Here is a 16,168-nt window from a genome sequence, read left to right on the forward strand (position 1 = left end):
TGGGGTTGTATTACCAAGGGTTGAAACGATACGGTTTTGAATTTGATCTTAGTCTTAGTCTCACTGGAATCAAAAACCGACGTGTTCCTTTTTCATATAATTCGGTTTTATACACAGCCGCTGTTTCGATTTTAATGGCTCACTCTGTATAAACAAATTGAAATTTCAATTTTTAGTTCAGAATGACAAAGATCGGAGATAAGCTATACTGAAAAATGGTCGGTCATCACCAACTTCAAGGAACGAAATCCTAAGAGAGAAATATCCCGTCTCATTTTACACGCTCTGCAATTTATTGATTTTCAATCGTCTAAACGATTTCCAAGTTATCTCTCAAATCCCGCAATCAGACAGCGATCTTTATCTATCTTATTCTTGTGGAGGATTTCGGCAGTCTGTCCACATCCAGAACTTTACGTGAAGAACGTAATTCTCCGAATATAAGGATTGTCCCCGTAAAAACCCAACTTCTTTCGATAGTACTGGTTGATGAATCAAATCAAAGTACATAAAAATTCGATTTTGAAGATTTTCGACAAAAATATTTGGGGAAAAGGTGATTTTGTCAAATCTTTCTTCAACGAATCAAGACTAAAAAAAGAATTCTTTTCGTCCCAAGTATCTGGTGTTAAAAAATAAATCAGATAGTTATTTCCCATTGGATATAAGGTTCATTTGAACTACTTCACTCCGACCACCACTTTTATTAGAACTACCAGCCAGTACCACTACTAATAGGGAGAACTACCGCTCGTAGGAACTAACCGTAATTGGAACTACTTCGTGAACCTAAATCCTTTGGGAAATCTGAAAATCTACCGTCTTATTGATTAGTATCATCATTTTTGAATGCTACGAGTTCGAAGAAGTTCATGAATCGACCGAGGGTTTTCATTTTAAATCCAAATCAGTGTTTGTTCGTCCGCATATTCCTCGATAAGCCGAAAAGTTAATATGTAGCAACGAAACTGCGATCATATGCGAGAAATACTGATTTTATTATGGAAAATTTCATATCGATCGCCACGCGAGGTCGAAATTGTATGCAACAGATGTTTCAGGCTACCCAGAACCCTATTAGGCTTCGTTATTATTCGGGGAAATCGGCATTCTTATTTCTCAACAGCAGATATCGTTAAATTCTCCCCCATTCAGTTGGTTTCGTTATAAAATTCCACCTCTGCCAACTAGGGATCAAAAAGGAAAAATTTTTTATGATTATTGTAGAAAAAACACCTTTTGTGTGCTCAATTCGTTGAATGGAAGTACATAAGTAACTTGTCGACCTACATCTCATTCTATTTATTGCTTCTATTAATAAATAATGTCATAAATTTTAGACTATCAAAGATATCTGAACCTCAATGGTCAAATAAAATCAATTAGTTAATTGATCGCAGATTGAACTTACTTTTTTGTTACTATTTCTTTTATTTCCTTTGTTTTTCTATATCTTCATCCATATACCTGTAATTCTACTCTACGAGTGTTTGTTACTGTGCTTCTTCTAGACTGGCAGGCCCATTTTGGTGAAATTTTATTCGTGGGTTTCGTTACAATCACAATGAAGTCAGGCAGATGGCGAATTCGATGAAATTCTGAGTTTAGTTTAGTCTTGGCGATGGTTTAGATATACAAACGGGCCTAGGGGATGGCGACATGGCGTGCCCGAGTTATAAGATTGTATACCAGACGCCTGACGAACGAGGGACAATTTAAATGGATTTTTACACCGCTTCTTCGAAAATCCTTAGCGCCTTCTGCTAGAATTTATATTTTAGGGTGGATTTCAACATCAGTGACAATTAAAAAATTAAGAAAACTGTGAAGTCAATAGTGTAAATTTTATTAATTCATTTTAAAACAATATTAGAAAGGTTCAGTTCAGAATAGTGTAGAGATTCAATAAAAAAATGTAGAAGAATATCTTATTACATTACTTCATAAAAAAGATATAAACAAAATTGTATAAAAAAGATTACAACTATCAAAGTGAAAAAATACTTAGTTATATTCGCTGAGTACAAGATTAAGTAATAGAATTATCACATCTACCTAAAATCAGAGGAAAAATACTATAAAAAGGTTTATTTCTATACTTTCACAGGGAAAATCAAATAATCTCCATTGAATGCATATCCGCCCAGACTTTAAGTCCGAACGATTGGACCACTCGTACTCTCACTGGAGACCGCACAAAGAACTTACTTGTTACAATTCGTCTTTTTGCTTGGCCCACTTCATGGCAAACGCCTTCAACGCATCACGAGTCCTCTTACCGTCAAACTCACTCTCGAATTTCCCTTCCCTGAACAATTTCAACGTTGGAAAATGGGAAATATCGTATTCGTCGATAGCCTCTCCTCCATCTGTACAGTCGAACAGAGCGAAACGCACAGGTACCTTACCCGCTAACTCTTTGGCGACTTCTTCGTAGACCGGTTTGAATTTAGTGCAGATGCCACACCCTACGAAAAACGGCCGTAAAATAACGAAGAAAGCGAAATACTGTGCCCTAAAATTGAAGTGTACATGTTTTAAAGTTGAGGATTTTTTGACAGAAGGCAGGAGTCATCAAAATAAGCCATTTAACCTAAAATTGCCTCTATAAATTATTCAAGATGGCAGAGCTACAACCCCCGGAATTTCGACGAAATTTCAAGTACGCACTGTGAAAGGAAACGTAAAATAATAATGAAAACTTGTTGAAATTTCTCCCAACTTTCCACTTCAATTTTTGAGCTAGTATAAATATATTACGATGTTACACGTATTTTATTACTTACAGGTAGCAAAAAAGAACACTAGGGTGGGTTCCTTAGAAGCTATACTCTGCTTAAAATTATTATTGTCAAGTGTCAACGTGACAGAACCCGTCGAAACTGGCTGTTCAGATTTACCGGGAGCTTTACTAGATGAGGACGGTGGTGGTGTGCCAGAACTGTCAGGATTACTCATAAACGCAATGAAATCTTCGGCCTGTTGAGAAAACGAGAACAATAAGGTAAAACAAAAATCGAGAAAACCGTTTTTTTACCGTTCGACCTCCGCTGTAACTCCTCACAGCCTTATTCAAATAGCTGAAATACTTGATCGTCGGATAACCTGAAACGTCATTCAGCGAACACAGCGGCTGCCGCGTCGTGCAGTCTATGGCCACGAACGCCTTCCTGGGATCGTCCCTGAAGTGATCCGCGGCCTTGGTGAACTCAGGTTTGACCCTTTTGCAGTGACCGCACCCTGAAAAAGTTACGCGGATGTAAACATAAACGACGTACAATCTGACGTCGATCATCGGCCATAGAACTCACAGGGGGCGTAGAACATAACTAGGGCGTGTTTCTTCTTTTTCAAGAAGGGTTTGTATTCGTTTTCGTCCAGATGCACCACCTCGGACTTCTCCTCAGACCAAGGGGTTTCAGGGGGCGGCGGCGGTGGGGGTTCTTGGGGATCCTTCATGAAACTTATGATCTTGTTGGCGTCGCGGAAATCGACATCGAAACGAAGGTCGCCCTCGGAGAAATACTTTATGGTCGGGTAGCCCTTTACTGAAAATCGGGAAGCTAACGCTTGTTCTTGGGTAGCATCTACCGCTGCCAGTATGCCATTCACCTGAGACAATCAAAACTAAACTGTAATCTCCAATTCTTTTCAAACATATTCGCATTTTTCCATACTTCGAACGAAGCAGAACCATACCATAGACTAATAAAGGTTATTAGTCTATGGTCCATACTTACACCTTCTTTCTTCAATGCGGATGCGGCTTTTTCATACTCCGGCTTCATCCTTTTACAATGGCCGCACCATGGCGCGTGAAACATCACGAGTAAGGAATTATGTTTTTTCAAAGTTGCGTCGAAATCGTCCGAGGACAAATGCAGAACGTCTGATTTCGTATCATTCCAAGAAACGTCTTTCGTTTTTGGCGCTGGTGCTTTCGGATTCTTCATAAATGAAACGATAGCCGCTTTTTTGTTTTCACCCTCGTAAACATGTTTCATTTGGCCCCCTCTGAAAAGGTTTAAGTGTATTTTGGAAAATTTGAGGATATTGAGCAGCACATGAAGGAAATTATCATCGCCATCTTGATTTTATGGCCATTTATGGTTGCCATGTACCATAGAATTATAGTTGATCTATGGCCATGTACACCATAGAACATCGAAGAGCTCTCTCCTTGGTTCACAGAAATCCGATGAAACTGTAACCACAGACTATCTTTTCAAAGAGGAAAGATTCCTCTTTGATCTTTTTCAACTTCAGTGATTATTATTTGTATTCTGTGGATTACAGTCAGAGACTTTCTCTATGACTACACTCTGTGACACAGATTACAGGGTAATCTATGGTCTATTTTTCAATTTTGGGATTTCAAAAAATGGATAATTTTAATTTAATCGAATGCCCATAATTTCATTATAACTCGATCATCGTACTATCGCGGAAACTACCGAAAGCGGCCAAGATTCTTTGAGGACATAAATATTCCAGGTAAAAAGTCAATTTTCATCAATTTTCAATTTGTTACTGCAATGCCGAAACACATGTAGACTGTGGAAAGTCGTAATGAAATGAACCTCCAAATCAATCACCAACAATATGAGCAAGATTTCACTGAATAATTTCATCCCTAATCCCATTCCTGAACATTTTGATCGAATAAGGAGAAATGTGAATCAGTCAAATTCAACTTACAGATAGTACAGCATCGTAGGGAATCCTGTTATGTTGTAATGTGTTCTTATAACACTATTCTCAGGTCTATTAACATCTATAGCAGCCAGAACTGAGTGTCCCTTCAGTTCAGTAGCTGCAGCTGCGTATTCTGGCTTCAAAGTCTTACAAAATCCACACCATGGAGCGTAAAACATGATCATCAGTGGTTTTTGTTCTTTTTTTATCGCTCGTGCCAAATTCTGAAATTTAAGACATGAAGCATACACAAAATTCTCAACACGAAATACCATTTCAAATGATATAATCGACAAGAACTGTCAATAAATGACAAGTGGAACACTGAAATAATTTCTAATTTCCCACAGTAAGTGGATGATGTAATTCTAGTCTTCATAAAATTGATGTGATTAACATCTTACAGAGGCATCAGGAACATGTAAAACGTCCTCAGCCGTACTGTCCTCTTCCCAAGGTATATCACCAGTTGGGTCTCTCATAAAGTTTAACATTGAATTGACAGACTCCTTTCTATCATAATCTTTATTGAAATCACCGTCTTTATAATGTCGTAATAATGTAGGCGTCGGGTTTACTTTGAGTTTCTTGCACATCTTTTTAGCCTCTCTGGAATTTGAATTTTAGTAAATGAGAGAAACAACACCAAAACTACTAAGTACCCTGAGCAATCTACCAAAACCATAGTGCCTTCGCCTTTGATACTCTCTGCTACTTCTTTGAATATTTTAATTACAGTAGCCGATTCTTTGAGCGATCTTGTGAAACAAACCAATACATTAGTTTTGGTCCTCAACAACTTCTTAAAATCTTTGAAATCTGTTATATTTTCAATAGTACTCTTATTTTTTGACTTAGCATTGTTATACGGACAAGACGCAAGTATCTACAAATGATTCTTATTAGAAGGAGAAATAAATTTTTAGGTATGTATTCACCATGCAAACGATCATAATATGAGACAACTTCATGATCATATTGATTGCAATGAATATTCAGATATATGATAAGTTAATACTTTTTATATTTTCTAAATTACTATCAAAAATTCATTTTTCCTAATATTTGTTTTCATCAGCGGCAATTTTTTGAGGTTAAAGAAAAGTGACAACAATGCAAGCTCATTCTGTGACTTCCACTAAAGAGTAAAAACTCTTTTTCTGTTCAAGAGATGTTGCTGTACGCACATTTTTATAAAAACAAATGAACCAGCATTCCATTTTTAGTATTTTTATCCCTATTCGAAGGCAAATAAGACATATATGAATAAAATTGAATGAGAGGTTGAATAACAAGTTTTGACTCTTGCCTTCTATAGGTTTTACTTTCTCTATACTCACCTATATGCTTATTCCACACTTATTATCATTCAGTTCCTTATATTAAGTAAATTTCTAAGAATCCAAATTGTATGTAAAAAAAAGAAGTGTTAGTGAAAAAGGGTTTTATTCAAATTATATTATAACTTGAGAATCACTGTGCTCCATCTCCAGTAGGCAATGATTTGATAATGTCAGAGTCCCCAGCATCAGTAATGGACATGGTACACACACGGAAATACTTTCCACAGGCAGTTCCTAGTTCAACATTATTGCCAGAGTAATGGTGTACTCCGGTTTTTGCTAACATAGCATAATATTCAATTTCACCTTTCCTGAGGGGTGGAGTATTATTGGCAATTATTATAAGTTTGGCTTTACCTTGCCTCAAAGTCTTCAGGGTTTGCTTGTATCCTAAACAGTATTTTCCTGACTTCATCACCAAGGCAAGTCTGCTGTTAATGCTCTCAATCGCCTTCTTTTGTTTTTTCGTTGCACCCATTTTGTCTTTTAAACTTTTCACGTGTAGAAAAGCAAACTTTTCGCCAGCAAAGATTATAGAGTCAACTCTATAATCTTCGTTCGCCGGATTTCAAACGAGGCCGCTGACTGAACCTCAAAAAAGGATGTTTGTTTATTTCTGATCATAAAACTTCAGTTGGTAAGATTACGTTCCATTACAAAGGTGACGTTATACTCTATGGAAGAATAATATTACCAGAAGTTTTAACTAACAGAAATACTTTTTCATGATAGATTTTTCATCTTTGGAATACAAAGTATATGTTCAGAATGAATTTAAATAATTTAAAATGAAAATTGATATTGATGATTTTTTTCGACCTGTCAATGTCAATGTCTTTTTTTAAAAGAGTGATCAGTGATCACAACAAAAGTTCAAAATTTTCAAATGTTCTATGAAATAATTCATGGAGCCAAATAATTTCCCCGATTTTCAAGAGCATTGTTCGAGTGTTTTGCTTCGATGAAAAATGAAACAACGGAGTATGATGGAATATGTGAGGTCGCCGTTGAATTCGTTGAAAGATTACAATGTGACATCAAGCGAATGGCTAGGAAAATCGGGGCTAAATACAACCCCCGTAACGACCAAAGGGAGAAAACGTCCAACTCGAACAAAGGGTAGATCCAAAAAGGACATTAACAAAGTATCGGAGCAGTCACCTACTGCCAGTCCTCTTGAGAAATGGATACAGCGGAAAAGAAACGATGACTCATGGATAAGATTAAGGGGATTGACAGAACATAATGTAAAAAAACAAGAAAATAAAAAGGTAGATCGTAAAAAGAACTCGAAAAAAGAACCTTTCAGAAAGAGCGACTCCTTCGAAAAATATGGTATTATCCTTCCAACTGCTGACGACATCCTGAAAAACGTCCAAGTAATGGAAGAAGAAAGAAAGATTCTTGACGACTATGAAGATTTAGTTGGAGAAAATGATACTTCGATACCTAATTCATTGAAATGTTTGTTGAGTCCTGAAGAAAACTCTCCAACAATTCCAATATTAACCTGCGAACATCTATCACGAAAAGAACTAAAGGAGTACGTTTCAAAGTACTCGGGATATCTAAAGAATATTTTCGATGGGGTGGAGTTTAATCAGAGACACCAAACTTATACTAAAGATCAGAATTCCAGATCAAGGCTCACATATAGCTTCAGTACAATGGTTTTCAACCAGCATCAGTTGGAATATCTGATGAAAAAAATTGAAAAAGTGATAGATCCTGAAGGAAATCGAACTGAATATTTATTTATGGTGTTATTGCCGGAGATATGCCTGAAAATATTCATGGATGATTTTGATATGAGTAAAGAAGAAGCTGTGGACTATCTTAACCGAAGACCTGTAGATTAATCTTGTTATATTACCTCGTCGTTCATTGTTCTAGGTAACACCAGAGTTTATATTTATATTTCTTGTATATATTTTTGATTTACTGTTGACCCAGTGGTTATTCTGTTTTTTTTTTTTGGATAATTTCCAGTGATATTCACAAAAATGTTTATATTTTTCTTTCAAAATTGCTGATATATGGCAGTCAAAGTACATTCCTCCAGTTATTCAGAAAATATTTCATTTTGCTTAAATAAATTTTTTTGGAATAATGGATCATTACTTGTACATACCTTACGTTTAGTTTTTTTTTTCTGTTTTACCTTCCTTCACAGATTTGTTCCAATCAAATTGGAGAAACTGTGGAAATAAAAACGAACAAGAAAGGCAGCATTCATTTTGTATTTAAATGGTACAAATGCATGTTACAAAAATATAATATTATTTCAATGAAAAAATTATTGAATCTAATCAATTCGAAGTGTATGAACAAGAAGAGCTCGTTCTCTCAATGAATAAAATCAGTATCAACAATCAATGAATCATCAATGTGTCTCATGACAAAAACCTGTGTAAACAAAACAGAATACGAGATTAATAAACCCTCTAAAGAAATAAAAAAAAAGTTGCTCAAAACTACAATCGCTAGCCCTATCACTGTGTATAAATGGAAACATCACAGTAGTTATGTCGAAGAAAGAAGGTTTTCCTTGAGGTAAGTTACAATAAAATTGCTTATAGATCACATCGTCACACCCATTGAGATAGGCAATTATCATTTATCACAAAAAAAGTTTAATCAGGCAGCGATTGTTTCAGCGATTCGTTCATTTTGGCCTGCCAAAATCAAAGTCAGTTCGAAGTTATCCTAATTTCAACCAAAATCAATCTTCAGAAAAAATTATAACCCTCTAAAGAACTGCCAAAATCAATTGTTTTGTTGCCATTGGTTACTGTAGGGCAGGGCAGTATTTCTTTAAACCATAGACTAGACATACATACATATGTCATATGTGTGAAAGTTTTCCTGCCCCACGCCAACCAGCGACAACCCCATATTTTGACAGTTAATTAGGAAACGTCACCTAAATTTTAAACTTAACCAAAAATGTGAACTTGGCAATATATCAGGGTATTTTTAGCATGATTTTCTCCATTTCCAACAAATCGGATAGCGTAATTGCTACACCGTTGATTTATCCAGGAAAATTCACGAAAGATAGGTTGGTTAAGTATCTATGACTCCACGAAATCAAATGATTGGTTAGATGAAAAACTATCGATAAGGATAGATTGTGTTTTAAACAATCCAGCCCTGATCAATTCTTCGAAATTCGACTTTTAAGCTGATGGAGATCCCCGTTTACGAAAGAATGAATCACTTTTGGTATTTCCGGACAAAATCCGCATATCGTCAAGGAATTTATACATTCTGGAAACGGTGCTAGATTATGTGAACCCAAGCATATCGTTATAATTCTGAAAGCAAACAAAATGAATTCAACAATAAAAAAAAATATTCTACTCACCTTATGTCCATACACAAAGTTTTAGTTTGGTAGTTTTTGTAGGCCTCTTTAAATGTTTTCCTGAAATCTTTAGGGTTAGTTGGTAGAGACTTAGCACTCTGTATGAAACAGATAAAAAGGTCAATATTCTTCTCATTTTCAACCGTCCAATCGAATATAGTGTGAAGATTCAATTTGGAAGGTTTTACTTCTTTCAGTTTTTTCAAATTTTTGTTGAACGAATCCGAACCTGAAAAAGGGTTAAAACTACATCGAAATATTTCCGATATGATTACTTACTATTATCCCAATCGAATTCTTCCAGTGTTTCTCCATCAAAAACGGTTATATCGATTTGTTTCTCACTCTTAGAAAAATATGTCGTTAATGCCACTGCCCCTTCCAAACACGTTATATTCCTCTGTTTGAAACAAGCACTATCGTATTGTGCTACATCTAATACTATCATAACGTTCCTGCTCAAACCCAACACACTTGTATCCAACGGATACGAATCCAGGAAACATTTGTACAAAATTTTCGATATAGAATTGTCTTCGGAAATCGAGGCAGGAACTTTAATGGGAAGATTTTTGCTCTTCAGATAATGTTCCAACTTGGGATCGATCGGCCTTAAATCAAATTTAGAATAAAAAGTATTTGAACGAACGGGAATACTCACTTTCCACCCTTTTGAAAATTCTTCAAATGAATGAATATCTCTAATGGATTAACCTTAGCTGATCTAATATTAGGGATGGAAAGCGCCTCCATGACCTTTGCGTGTACTAGAGATGTCTCTTGAGGTTCTAACATGTCGTATTTAAGGAATTTCGGAAGGAACTGCATCACTTCTTCAATTGGTAGTTGAGGAATGATTGCAGCCCAAACCTTGAACATAACATATCACTAGTAACTGATAATTTTTCCTACAAAATTGATTTTTTTCTGTCCCAACCTAAGAGAGTATAACCTAACCTCAAAATTTTTCATTCTAAATTCATCACTCGTATTTCTCTCAATAAACTAACTAAATAACTTATTTGATCAAACTAACCTGTTGCTCTTTGATGTATTTAGGATTAATATTCCTATAAGTTGCTTTTAATTTTACGATAAGATCGCAAATCTTCTCAATTTTAGTAGAGGGATGCCTCAACATTTCCCATTCTTGCAATATCTCATAAACCTCTTTCATTTCATTATTTTCAGGTTCTAATAGATTCTCCATACCATGCAGTACATAATCCGTTACTAATAATTTTTCTGAAAACAAATTTTTTTGCATTTAATAAACTCAAGTCGGTAACCAAGAGGAAAACTCACCTGCGGTCTCACTTTTATAATGAGATAACTTAATCAGATCTTTATACTGCCAACTGTGATGGCCCTTCGTTGAAGCAACAGCTTTAGCATATTCCGAAGGAGTTTTCTTCTCGAGAAATTTTCTGATAATTCGACTCATAGAAGTCGTGATCTTATTATAAGATTCATTACTTTTCAGATCGCGTCCTCGACCTTTAATCATCGAAAAGACACTTATGAACTTGAAAAATTCTTCATCAGTTTTGCAAATCTCCAAGACTGTATCGGCAAGTTGATTTGTGACCTCGTTTTTGGGAGTGTGATTTCTCAGAGCGTATGCTAAAACATAAAAGAGGGTAACACGCCTGGGCAGATTCGGATCATTATTGGCCTTTTTCACAACATCCACAAAGGCTTGAACATTCTCCTCTTGTGCTAAAATATCACCAACGAATGAGAGATTAATTGCAAAGTTTCTGAGAAAGAAGAGTTCTGGATTTCCTGCTATATATCTAGGTGTGAGGTCGGTAAGGTAAACAACTCTTTTGAGCCTGTTCAATTCCAACTTTACGTCTATAGCTTGCTGCGACGATTCTTTGTCGGAAGCTTTATCTTTACTGGACGTCGATTCCTTTTTCTTAGTATTTGCTTTAGACATTTCAGCGCCCCTTCTGCAACTATTCAATGATGGAAATCAATCTTTCTAACTGGTCTAGAAAAGGGCACAATCATTAATTATCTGAATTTGTTAGAATTCAACTAGGAAAGTATTTTAGTGGATTTATTCCCGGTAACGGTATACAGCAATGAATGATTTTAGTGGAGCATATGAAAACAACTACCAGGGAAATTATGTCCAACAGTTTTTATTGCTTCACAAAAAATGGCTGAAGAAAACTTTGCTGTCCTACTTAAATTGAAATGCAACACATGTAACTATTATGTAAATAAACATTAATCATATTCACATCACGATTGAACGAAAATAGTCTAGTCGGAAAGTAAACAATTTCCAATTCAAGTGAAAATTTGAAGAAAATTGCCTTTTTCATTTCGACTAAGACCGAAAATATTATCTGTGTTTGAATTCCTGTTAATTTCATTTATAAAATAAAAAAGATGAAAGAAAATGAAAAACTTACAGGAAAAATGTAGAAAGAAAATTTATTTTCCCAATCAAAATCACCTCAAACCATAGAGTCGTAATAAACCTAACCTAATAATTTTTTGATTTATGCATTAATCATAAGTTGGCAGTAATGAGAAAACTGGAGATATCAAAAAATATATATTTCAATTATATGTGAACAAAACGAAAACAGAACATCATAATAATACTATTAAAAACACATTTTTGAGTAAAACATATATAACGTTTCACTAAGCAGCGGGCCAATCTTCTTGCCAAGTTTACCATATTTTATATTCGACAGAATATTCACACTTTTCTTCTCATTTTCTATTATCATATCCTTTAATGCTCTGGGAGTCGGATATTCTTCGACAATCGCAAATGCTTTATCGACAGAAAGTCCTTTAATTTGTAACAATTGTCGGATGAACATTTCCTTCACCGTAAAATTCTGAAAATTCAAGATCTAGAGTAAATATATGCGAGAAAATTTGAAAAATCACCTTTGTTTTCGAAGAAAATTTGTTGAACTCAAGGAAATACATCAGAGATACTAGATCATCTGATATTGAAATATCATTTATGTTTTCTTTGGGGCAGCTTGCTATGGTTTTTTTCTGAAAAAAATATTTGTAAGTCATGCGTTTTCTCAGACGTCTAGTGTTGAATACCTCATAATTTTTTTTTATAAGATTACTCATGCAGGACAAATATTCTGCTAAGCCCCGAACACCATCTACAATTTTAATAACAAAACCATCTTGTATCAAAGTGTTAGCTATTGCTTGATTCAAAGAGCTTAAGGGTAATCCAACATGTTGATCTTTGGTTCCGTAACTTTCTACCATATAGATGATATTTTGTAAACCGCACTGTTTGATTCTGAATTTTTGTTCATGGAACCTGAAAACTATTCGATAATGCATTTCATCATCAGGCTTCAAACTATACATTCCCTTAGTTACAAGTATGTATTGATATTATCTGAAATCTCCGTATGATTGTGTTCAATCTCACCTCCCATCTTTAATGCTACTTGCTAAATCATCCATTCGTTTTCTTTCAACAATGTAAGGTGCAATGAATTCCTTTTTGGATATTTTATGACGGCAAACCCAGCAATAATCCCCCACCTTGAGATTTCTCACTTCATAATTCACATTCAAACGCTCTAACTCCTTCAAAATGGCATCGTTTTTTGGATCAATTTGTCTTCTATAAAATGAAGGAATAGTATCATATTGACCATCACAAGATACCAATCACTCACCCATTAGTTTCTTGTGTATCAACAAACAATATAATGTCGAACGAATAAGGGGCCATTAAGAAATCCTCATATTCTGAAAACTCACTACTTTGTCCTGCTTTCTTTTCACTACTGGAATCTGTTCTCAACATTGCATTTTGTGGTTCAAAGGCACCTACTACTTTTTTCTTCTCTTCTAACCTGTTTTCTTCAGAGAATTCCCCACATATATCTTTCAATTCATGACTCATTGGAACAATTTTTTTAGAGGAAAAATTTTCAATAGCATTAGCTTCTTCATCATCGGAATCACTCAAAACAACTAATTCTTTATTGCAATCTATTTTCTTTGCAGAGATAGTTTCAATGGAACTCGAAGAGCTGTGTGTTTGTGTATTCGATGAATCACTTTTAGTATACAGCGTACATCCTACGAGTGCTCCTTTATGGGTCAATGAGAATTTAGCAGGATTACCTTCCTTACTCACAAATTTTTTACTTATTAATGTTTTCATTGAATTCCAGGCAGTATAAAAACTTCCAACTTTGGCTTTGGTGAATGAAGTATCACAATAAACTTGAGCTTCCTTGATTAAGTCCTTTTTCAACATGTAACCTTGGTTATTATCTTCTAAAGAGTTTTTATATAAAGCTAATAAAATTGCATAGGCTCCTGATCTATATGAAGGTGTATAATCGTCACCAGAAATGTCATCACAATCTTCATTCTCTATTGATTTATCTTGTATTTTTTTTGATGATGTAGATTTTCTTTTTCTGGCAGTGGTAGGAACATATGAATCAGTAGACTGACCAGCCTGGCTTTTGTAGTTTGCAAGAGCCTCATCTAACATATCACATACTTTGGTACCAAAACCTTTCAATATTTTGCAATCCTTACCTCTTTCCAGAGGTAATGGATATTTCCGAAGAGATGCAAGAGCCAGAGAATAGGCATGCTGTGTTTTCAAATTTTTCTCTTTCGCCTGATCTCTCCATTCCATGAGCCATTTCTCGAATAATGGATTAGGATTATTGAGTTTCACCGATATCCTATTCTCCATATTATTTTAGTTTTGAGAGTTCCTCAGTTCCATTCGATTCAAAAATTGCTATATTTTTGAAAGAGATTTTCCCACATTGATAACTGTGCCTACGAGTCTCTACATCTAATAAAAAGAAAAGTGTTACCACCACAGAACACTGATGAACAGTTTTCTGTGGTTTTTAAGGTACAAGTACGAATCATAGAGAAAGGGAAAGTCTCTGGTACAAATCATAGAGAATGTCTCTGGTACAAATGAACTATTTTCACAAGTCATAACGTCTAACCTATAATTTTCAACTTTAACCTATAATTTTCTACTTTTATTTCGCTGGAAATCGCTCAATTGTATATGAAACTAATTTAACGAAAATGCCGGAAGCTGTAATGGAATGTGGGGACTTTAGTGAATTTCAAGTGTGTGAAACTTAAATAATAAATATTCGAAAAATGCAGAGTATCATGAGATCTCCAGTTGTTAATTTTAACTTCCCTTTTGCAAAGTTCATTAAAGAATGAAGAATAAAATTACTATCTCCACTAAATATATTCAAATGATTTCATCTACTTCTTACAGGAAGCGATCAAAAATATGAGGAAAACCGATGATATAATTGTGAATACACTCAACTCAGTTATTCCAACAGATTCCTTCCATCCAGATGGTACGAAGTCATGCAAAGAATTATATGCACAATTACAAGAAGGAAATAGTAAAAGAGAATCAACTATTAAAAAGTGCATTACTGTAACTGCTGAAAGAGTGAAAAAATTGAGAGAGTTAAGAGAACAATCTCCAGATATAAGTTTATCGAAAACACTCAGGTCAGAGCAGACCAAGGTAATTATAGGGATATCTTCCTAATGAATATAATTTCAATGAATTTTCAATTTACAGTTAAGAATGTTACAAGTCGAACTTACAGTAGAGGATCTCCTCAAACAACGAACTTCTAAAGTGTTCAATGATAAGTGTAGAAAATATTTTAAGCCAGAATAATTTCATTCTTTTGTTTGTAGTAGTCTTTTGGGAAATAAATTTTTGATAATGCAGATTCCTCAATTTATTGGAAGTATCAAATGAATTGTTGCGATCATTAAAACACATCTAGTCTCTGCCAATTTTGTAGCACAAGGAAATGGCAGTTAATCATTAATTATATATACTAGAATTCTTTCTACTGAAATAAGGCAACACTTTATATCACCAAGACTTGTATCATCAATGATTATTATGAACAAAACACATTTTATTTCTTAAAATCAATATAGAATCCAGAGTATTAAACTTCGTAGAATATTCAGACACTTTTGGCCGAATATATCTATATCTACTAAATAGCAGGTTCTTTTGGAAACTATGAACTCTTCTGTCTGATTTCCCTATGCCAATCTTCACCCATTTTTTCAACTGATTCCCCTCTTTCATGAGCTCTTTTTCCTAAGATTACCATGGAAATACAGCCTAGAGCTGTTAAAGCCATCATAATATTGGCAACTCTTATTCTCATACGATTTCTTCCCTTTTCCATAACCTGTTGCCTAAAATGAAACAATTTATCACAGTGGTAACCTCATTAATTATTTCTAATTAACCACAACTTGTTTACTTATATACTATGCTTATGTAATCATTGTTTAGAAGTAAACATATTTTGTTGTTAATTATTACTGTACCCTGACCTACCCGACATATTCCGGCACTTCTGCTACACTTTTGTAATTTCCAGTTTTAGTCCAGACTAATATTTTCTTCTCAAAATTAGTTGTTCTGTGAGATTTAGATAAATCTGGGCCCTCGACCATATTTCTACGAAAGTTAAATAAAGCAGAACGACGTACCAAAGTACCCAAAAAGTATCTTTGGAGACCCATTATTATCAGTTTTCTAATGAGGAATATGCAATTTAAAAAATACGAATGTATCACATACTCGATGAACAGTCAATGACGATTGATTTGATCTACATCAAGGTCAGAATTGTCAAGGTATTTCTTTAACTAAAAAAACTGAGGAAGTGCAATAAAATTTTTGGTCGTTTTTCCGTTTACC

General features: G+C 34.7%; 6 protein-coding genes across 10 annotated transcripts; 1 reads left to right on the plus strand and 5 right to left on the minus strand.

Moving 5' to 3' along the window:
* Positions 1-1,830: 1,830 nt before the first annotated feature.
* Positions 1,831-5,794, minus strand: LOC123319169 (protein disulfide-isomerase A5). The gene is made up of 9 exons (XM_044906029.1): positions 5,634-5,794; positions 5,358-5,581; positions 5,100-5,304; positions 4,699-4,919; positions 3,741-4,014; positions 3,312-3,612; positions 3,038-3,240; positions 2,787-2,979; positions 1,831-2,468 (listed from the first exon to the last, which is right to left on the minus strand). Exons 1-9 carry the CDS (start codon positions 5,670-5,672, stop codon positions 2,212-2,214), a joined length of 1,917 nt encoding a protein of 638 aa, XP_044761964.1. The 5' UTR covers positions 5,673-5,794; the 3' UTR covers positions 1,831-2,211.
* Positions 5,795-6,124: 330 nt separating this feature from the next.
* LOC123318731 (60S ribosomal protein L30) lies at positions 6,125-6,650 on the minus strand. Its single transcript, XM_044905455.1, has one exon. The coding sequence runs from the start codon at positions 6,514-6,516 to the stop codon at positions 6,169-6,171; it is 348 nt and encodes a 115-aa protein (XP_044761390.1). The 5' UTR covers positions 6,517-6,650; the 3' UTR covers positions 6,125-6,168.
* Positions 6,651-8,259: 1,609 nt separating this feature from the next.
* On the minus strand, positions 8,260-11,916 carry LOC123318538 (60 kDa SS-A/Ro ribonucleoprotein-like). Of its 5 annotated transcripts, none has more exons than XM_044905187.1 (7): positions 11,832-11,916; positions 10,711-11,366; positions 10,442-10,650; positions 10,067-10,275; positions 9,685-10,016; positions 9,406-9,634; positions 8,260-9,355 (listed from the first exon to the last, which is right to left on the minus strand). In XM_044905187.1, exons 2-7 carry the CDS (start codon positions 11,345-11,347, stop codon positions 9,196-9,198), a joined length of 1,776 nt encoding a protein of 591 aa, XP_044761122.1. In that variant the 5' UTR covers positions 11,348-11,366; positions 11,832-11,916; the 3' UTR covers positions 8,260-9,195. The 5 variants fall into 5 exon arrangements, with proteins under 5 accessions (XP_044761122.1, XP_044761121.1, XP_044761119.1 ...); XM_044905186.1 differs by lacking the exon at positions 11,832-11,916 and adding an exon at positions 11,505-11,742 and having other exon boundaries at positions 10,442-10,655; positions 10,716-11,460; XM_044905184.1 differs by lacking the exon at positions 11,832-11,916 and adding an exon at positions 11,532-11,740 and having other exon boundaries at positions 10,711-11,401.
* A 46-nt stretch (positions 11,917-11,962) lies between these two features.
* On the minus strand, positions 11,963-14,244 carry LOC123318537 (crossover junction endonuclease MUS81). Its single transcript, XM_044905182.1, has 5 exons — positions 13,092-14,244; positions 12,839-13,036; positions 12,493-12,724; positions 12,325-12,438; positions 11,963-12,272 (listed from the first exon to the last, which is right to left on the minus strand). The coding sequence occupies exons 1-5, from the start codon at positions 14,132-14,134 to the stop codon at positions 12,030-12,032; spliced, it is 1,830 nt and encodes a 609-aa protein (XP_044761117.1). The 5' UTR covers positions 14,135-14,244; the 3' UTR covers positions 11,963-12,029.
* A 126-nt stretch (positions 14,245-14,370) lies between these two features.
* LOC123318196 (protein MIX23) lies at positions 14,371-15,168 on the plus strand. The gene is made up of 3 exons (XM_044904807.1): positions 14,371-14,532; positions 14,693-14,956; positions 15,014-15,168. The coding sequence occupies exons 1-3, from the start codon at positions 14,488-14,490 to the stop codon at positions 15,113-15,115; spliced, it is 411 nt and encodes a 136-aa protein (XP_044760742.1). The 5' UTR covers positions 14,371-14,487; the 3' UTR covers positions 15,116-15,168.
* Positions 15,169-15,313: 145 nt separating this feature from the next.
* On the minus strand, positions 15,314-16,073 carry LOC123318197 (UPF0389 protein CG9231). The gene is made up of 2 exons (XM_044904808.1): positions 15,803-16,073; positions 15,314-15,657 (listed from the first exon to the last, which is right to left on the minus strand). Exons 1-2 carry the CDS (start codon positions 15,988-15,990, stop codon positions 15,474-15,476), a joined length of 372 nt encoding a protein of 123 aa, XP_044760743.1. The 5' UTR covers positions 15,991-16,073; the 3' UTR covers positions 15,314-15,473.
* Between the last annotated feature and the right edge of the window lie 95 nt (positions 16,074-16,168).

The sequence above is a fragment of the Coccinella septempunctata genome, chromosome 8 (genome assembly GCF_907165205.1).
Source record: "Coccinella septempunctata chromosome 8, icCocSept1.1, whole genome shotgun sequence".
In the NCBI taxonomy this organism is placed as follows: Eukaryota; Metazoa; Arthropoda; class Insecta; order Coleoptera; family Coccinellidae; genus Coccinella; species Coccinella septempunctata.

Excerpts from the sequence above, each read along its gene's own strand:
- LOC123318537 (XM_044905182.1), bottom strand. The coding sequence starts at position 14,134 with ATGGAGAATAGGATATCGGTGAAACTCAATAATCCTAATCCATTATTC. Across the intron at positions 12,725-12,838 it reads AGTAGCATTAAAGATGGGAG|GTTCCATGAACAAAAATTCA; the intron begins GTGAGATTGAAC and ends AATAGTTTTCAG. Across the intron at positions 12,273-12,324 it reads AATTTTCTTCGAAAACAAAG|AATTTTACGGTGAAGGAAAT; the intron begins GTGATTTTTCAA and ends TTGAATTTTCAG.
- LOC123318196 (XM_044904807.1), top strand. The coding sequence starts at position 14,488 with ATGCCGGAAGCTGTAATGGAATGTGGGGACTTTAGTGAATTTCAA. Across the intron at positions 14,533-14,692 it reads GGGACTTTAGTGAATTTCAA|GAAGCGATCAAAAATATGAG; the intron begins GTGTGTGAAACT and ends TACTTCTTACAG. Across the intron at positions 14,957-15,013 it reads TCAGGTCAGAGCAGACCAAG|TTAAGAATGTTACAAGTCGA; the intron begins GTAATTATAGGG and ends TTCAATTTACAG.
- LOC123318538 (XM_044905187.1), bottom strand. The coding sequence starts at position 11,347 with ATGTCTAAAGCAAATACTAAGAAAAAGGAATCGACGTCCAGTAAAGAT. Across the intron at positions 9,635-9,684 it reads AGAATTCGATTGGGATAATA|GTTCGGATTCGTTCAACAAA; the intron begins GTAAGTAATCAT and ends ACCCTTTTTCAG. Across the intron at positions 9,356-9,405 it reads ACTTTGTGTATGGACATAAG|AATTATAACGATATGCTTGG; the intron begins GTGAGTAGAATA and ends GTTTGCTTTCAG.
- LOC123319169 (XM_044906029.1), bottom strand. The coding sequence starts at position 5,672 with ATGATCATGAAGTTGTCTCATATTATGATCGTTTGCATG. Across the intron at positions 2,980-3,037 it reads GTTACAGCGGAGGTCGAACG|GCCGAAGATTTCATTGCGTT; the intron begins GTAAAAAAACGG and ends TTTTCTCAACAG. Across the intron at positions 2,469-2,786 it reads AGTGTTCTTTTTTGCTACCT|GGTGTGGCATCTGCACTAAA; the intron begins GTAAGTAATAAA and ends CGTTTTTCGTAG.
- LOC123318197 (XM_044904808.1), bottom strand. The coding sequence starts at position 15,990 with ATGGGTCTCCAAAGATACTTTTTGGGTACTTTGGTACGTCGTTCTGCT. Across the intron at positions 15,658-15,802 it reads GAAGTGCCGGAATATGTCGG|GCAACAGGTTATGGAAAAGG; the intron begins GTAGGTCAGGGT and ends GTTTCATTTTAG.
- LOC123318731 (XM_044905455.1), bottom strand. The coding sequence starts at position 6,516 with ATGGGTGCAACGAAAAAACAAAAGAAGGCGATTGAGAGCATTAACAGC.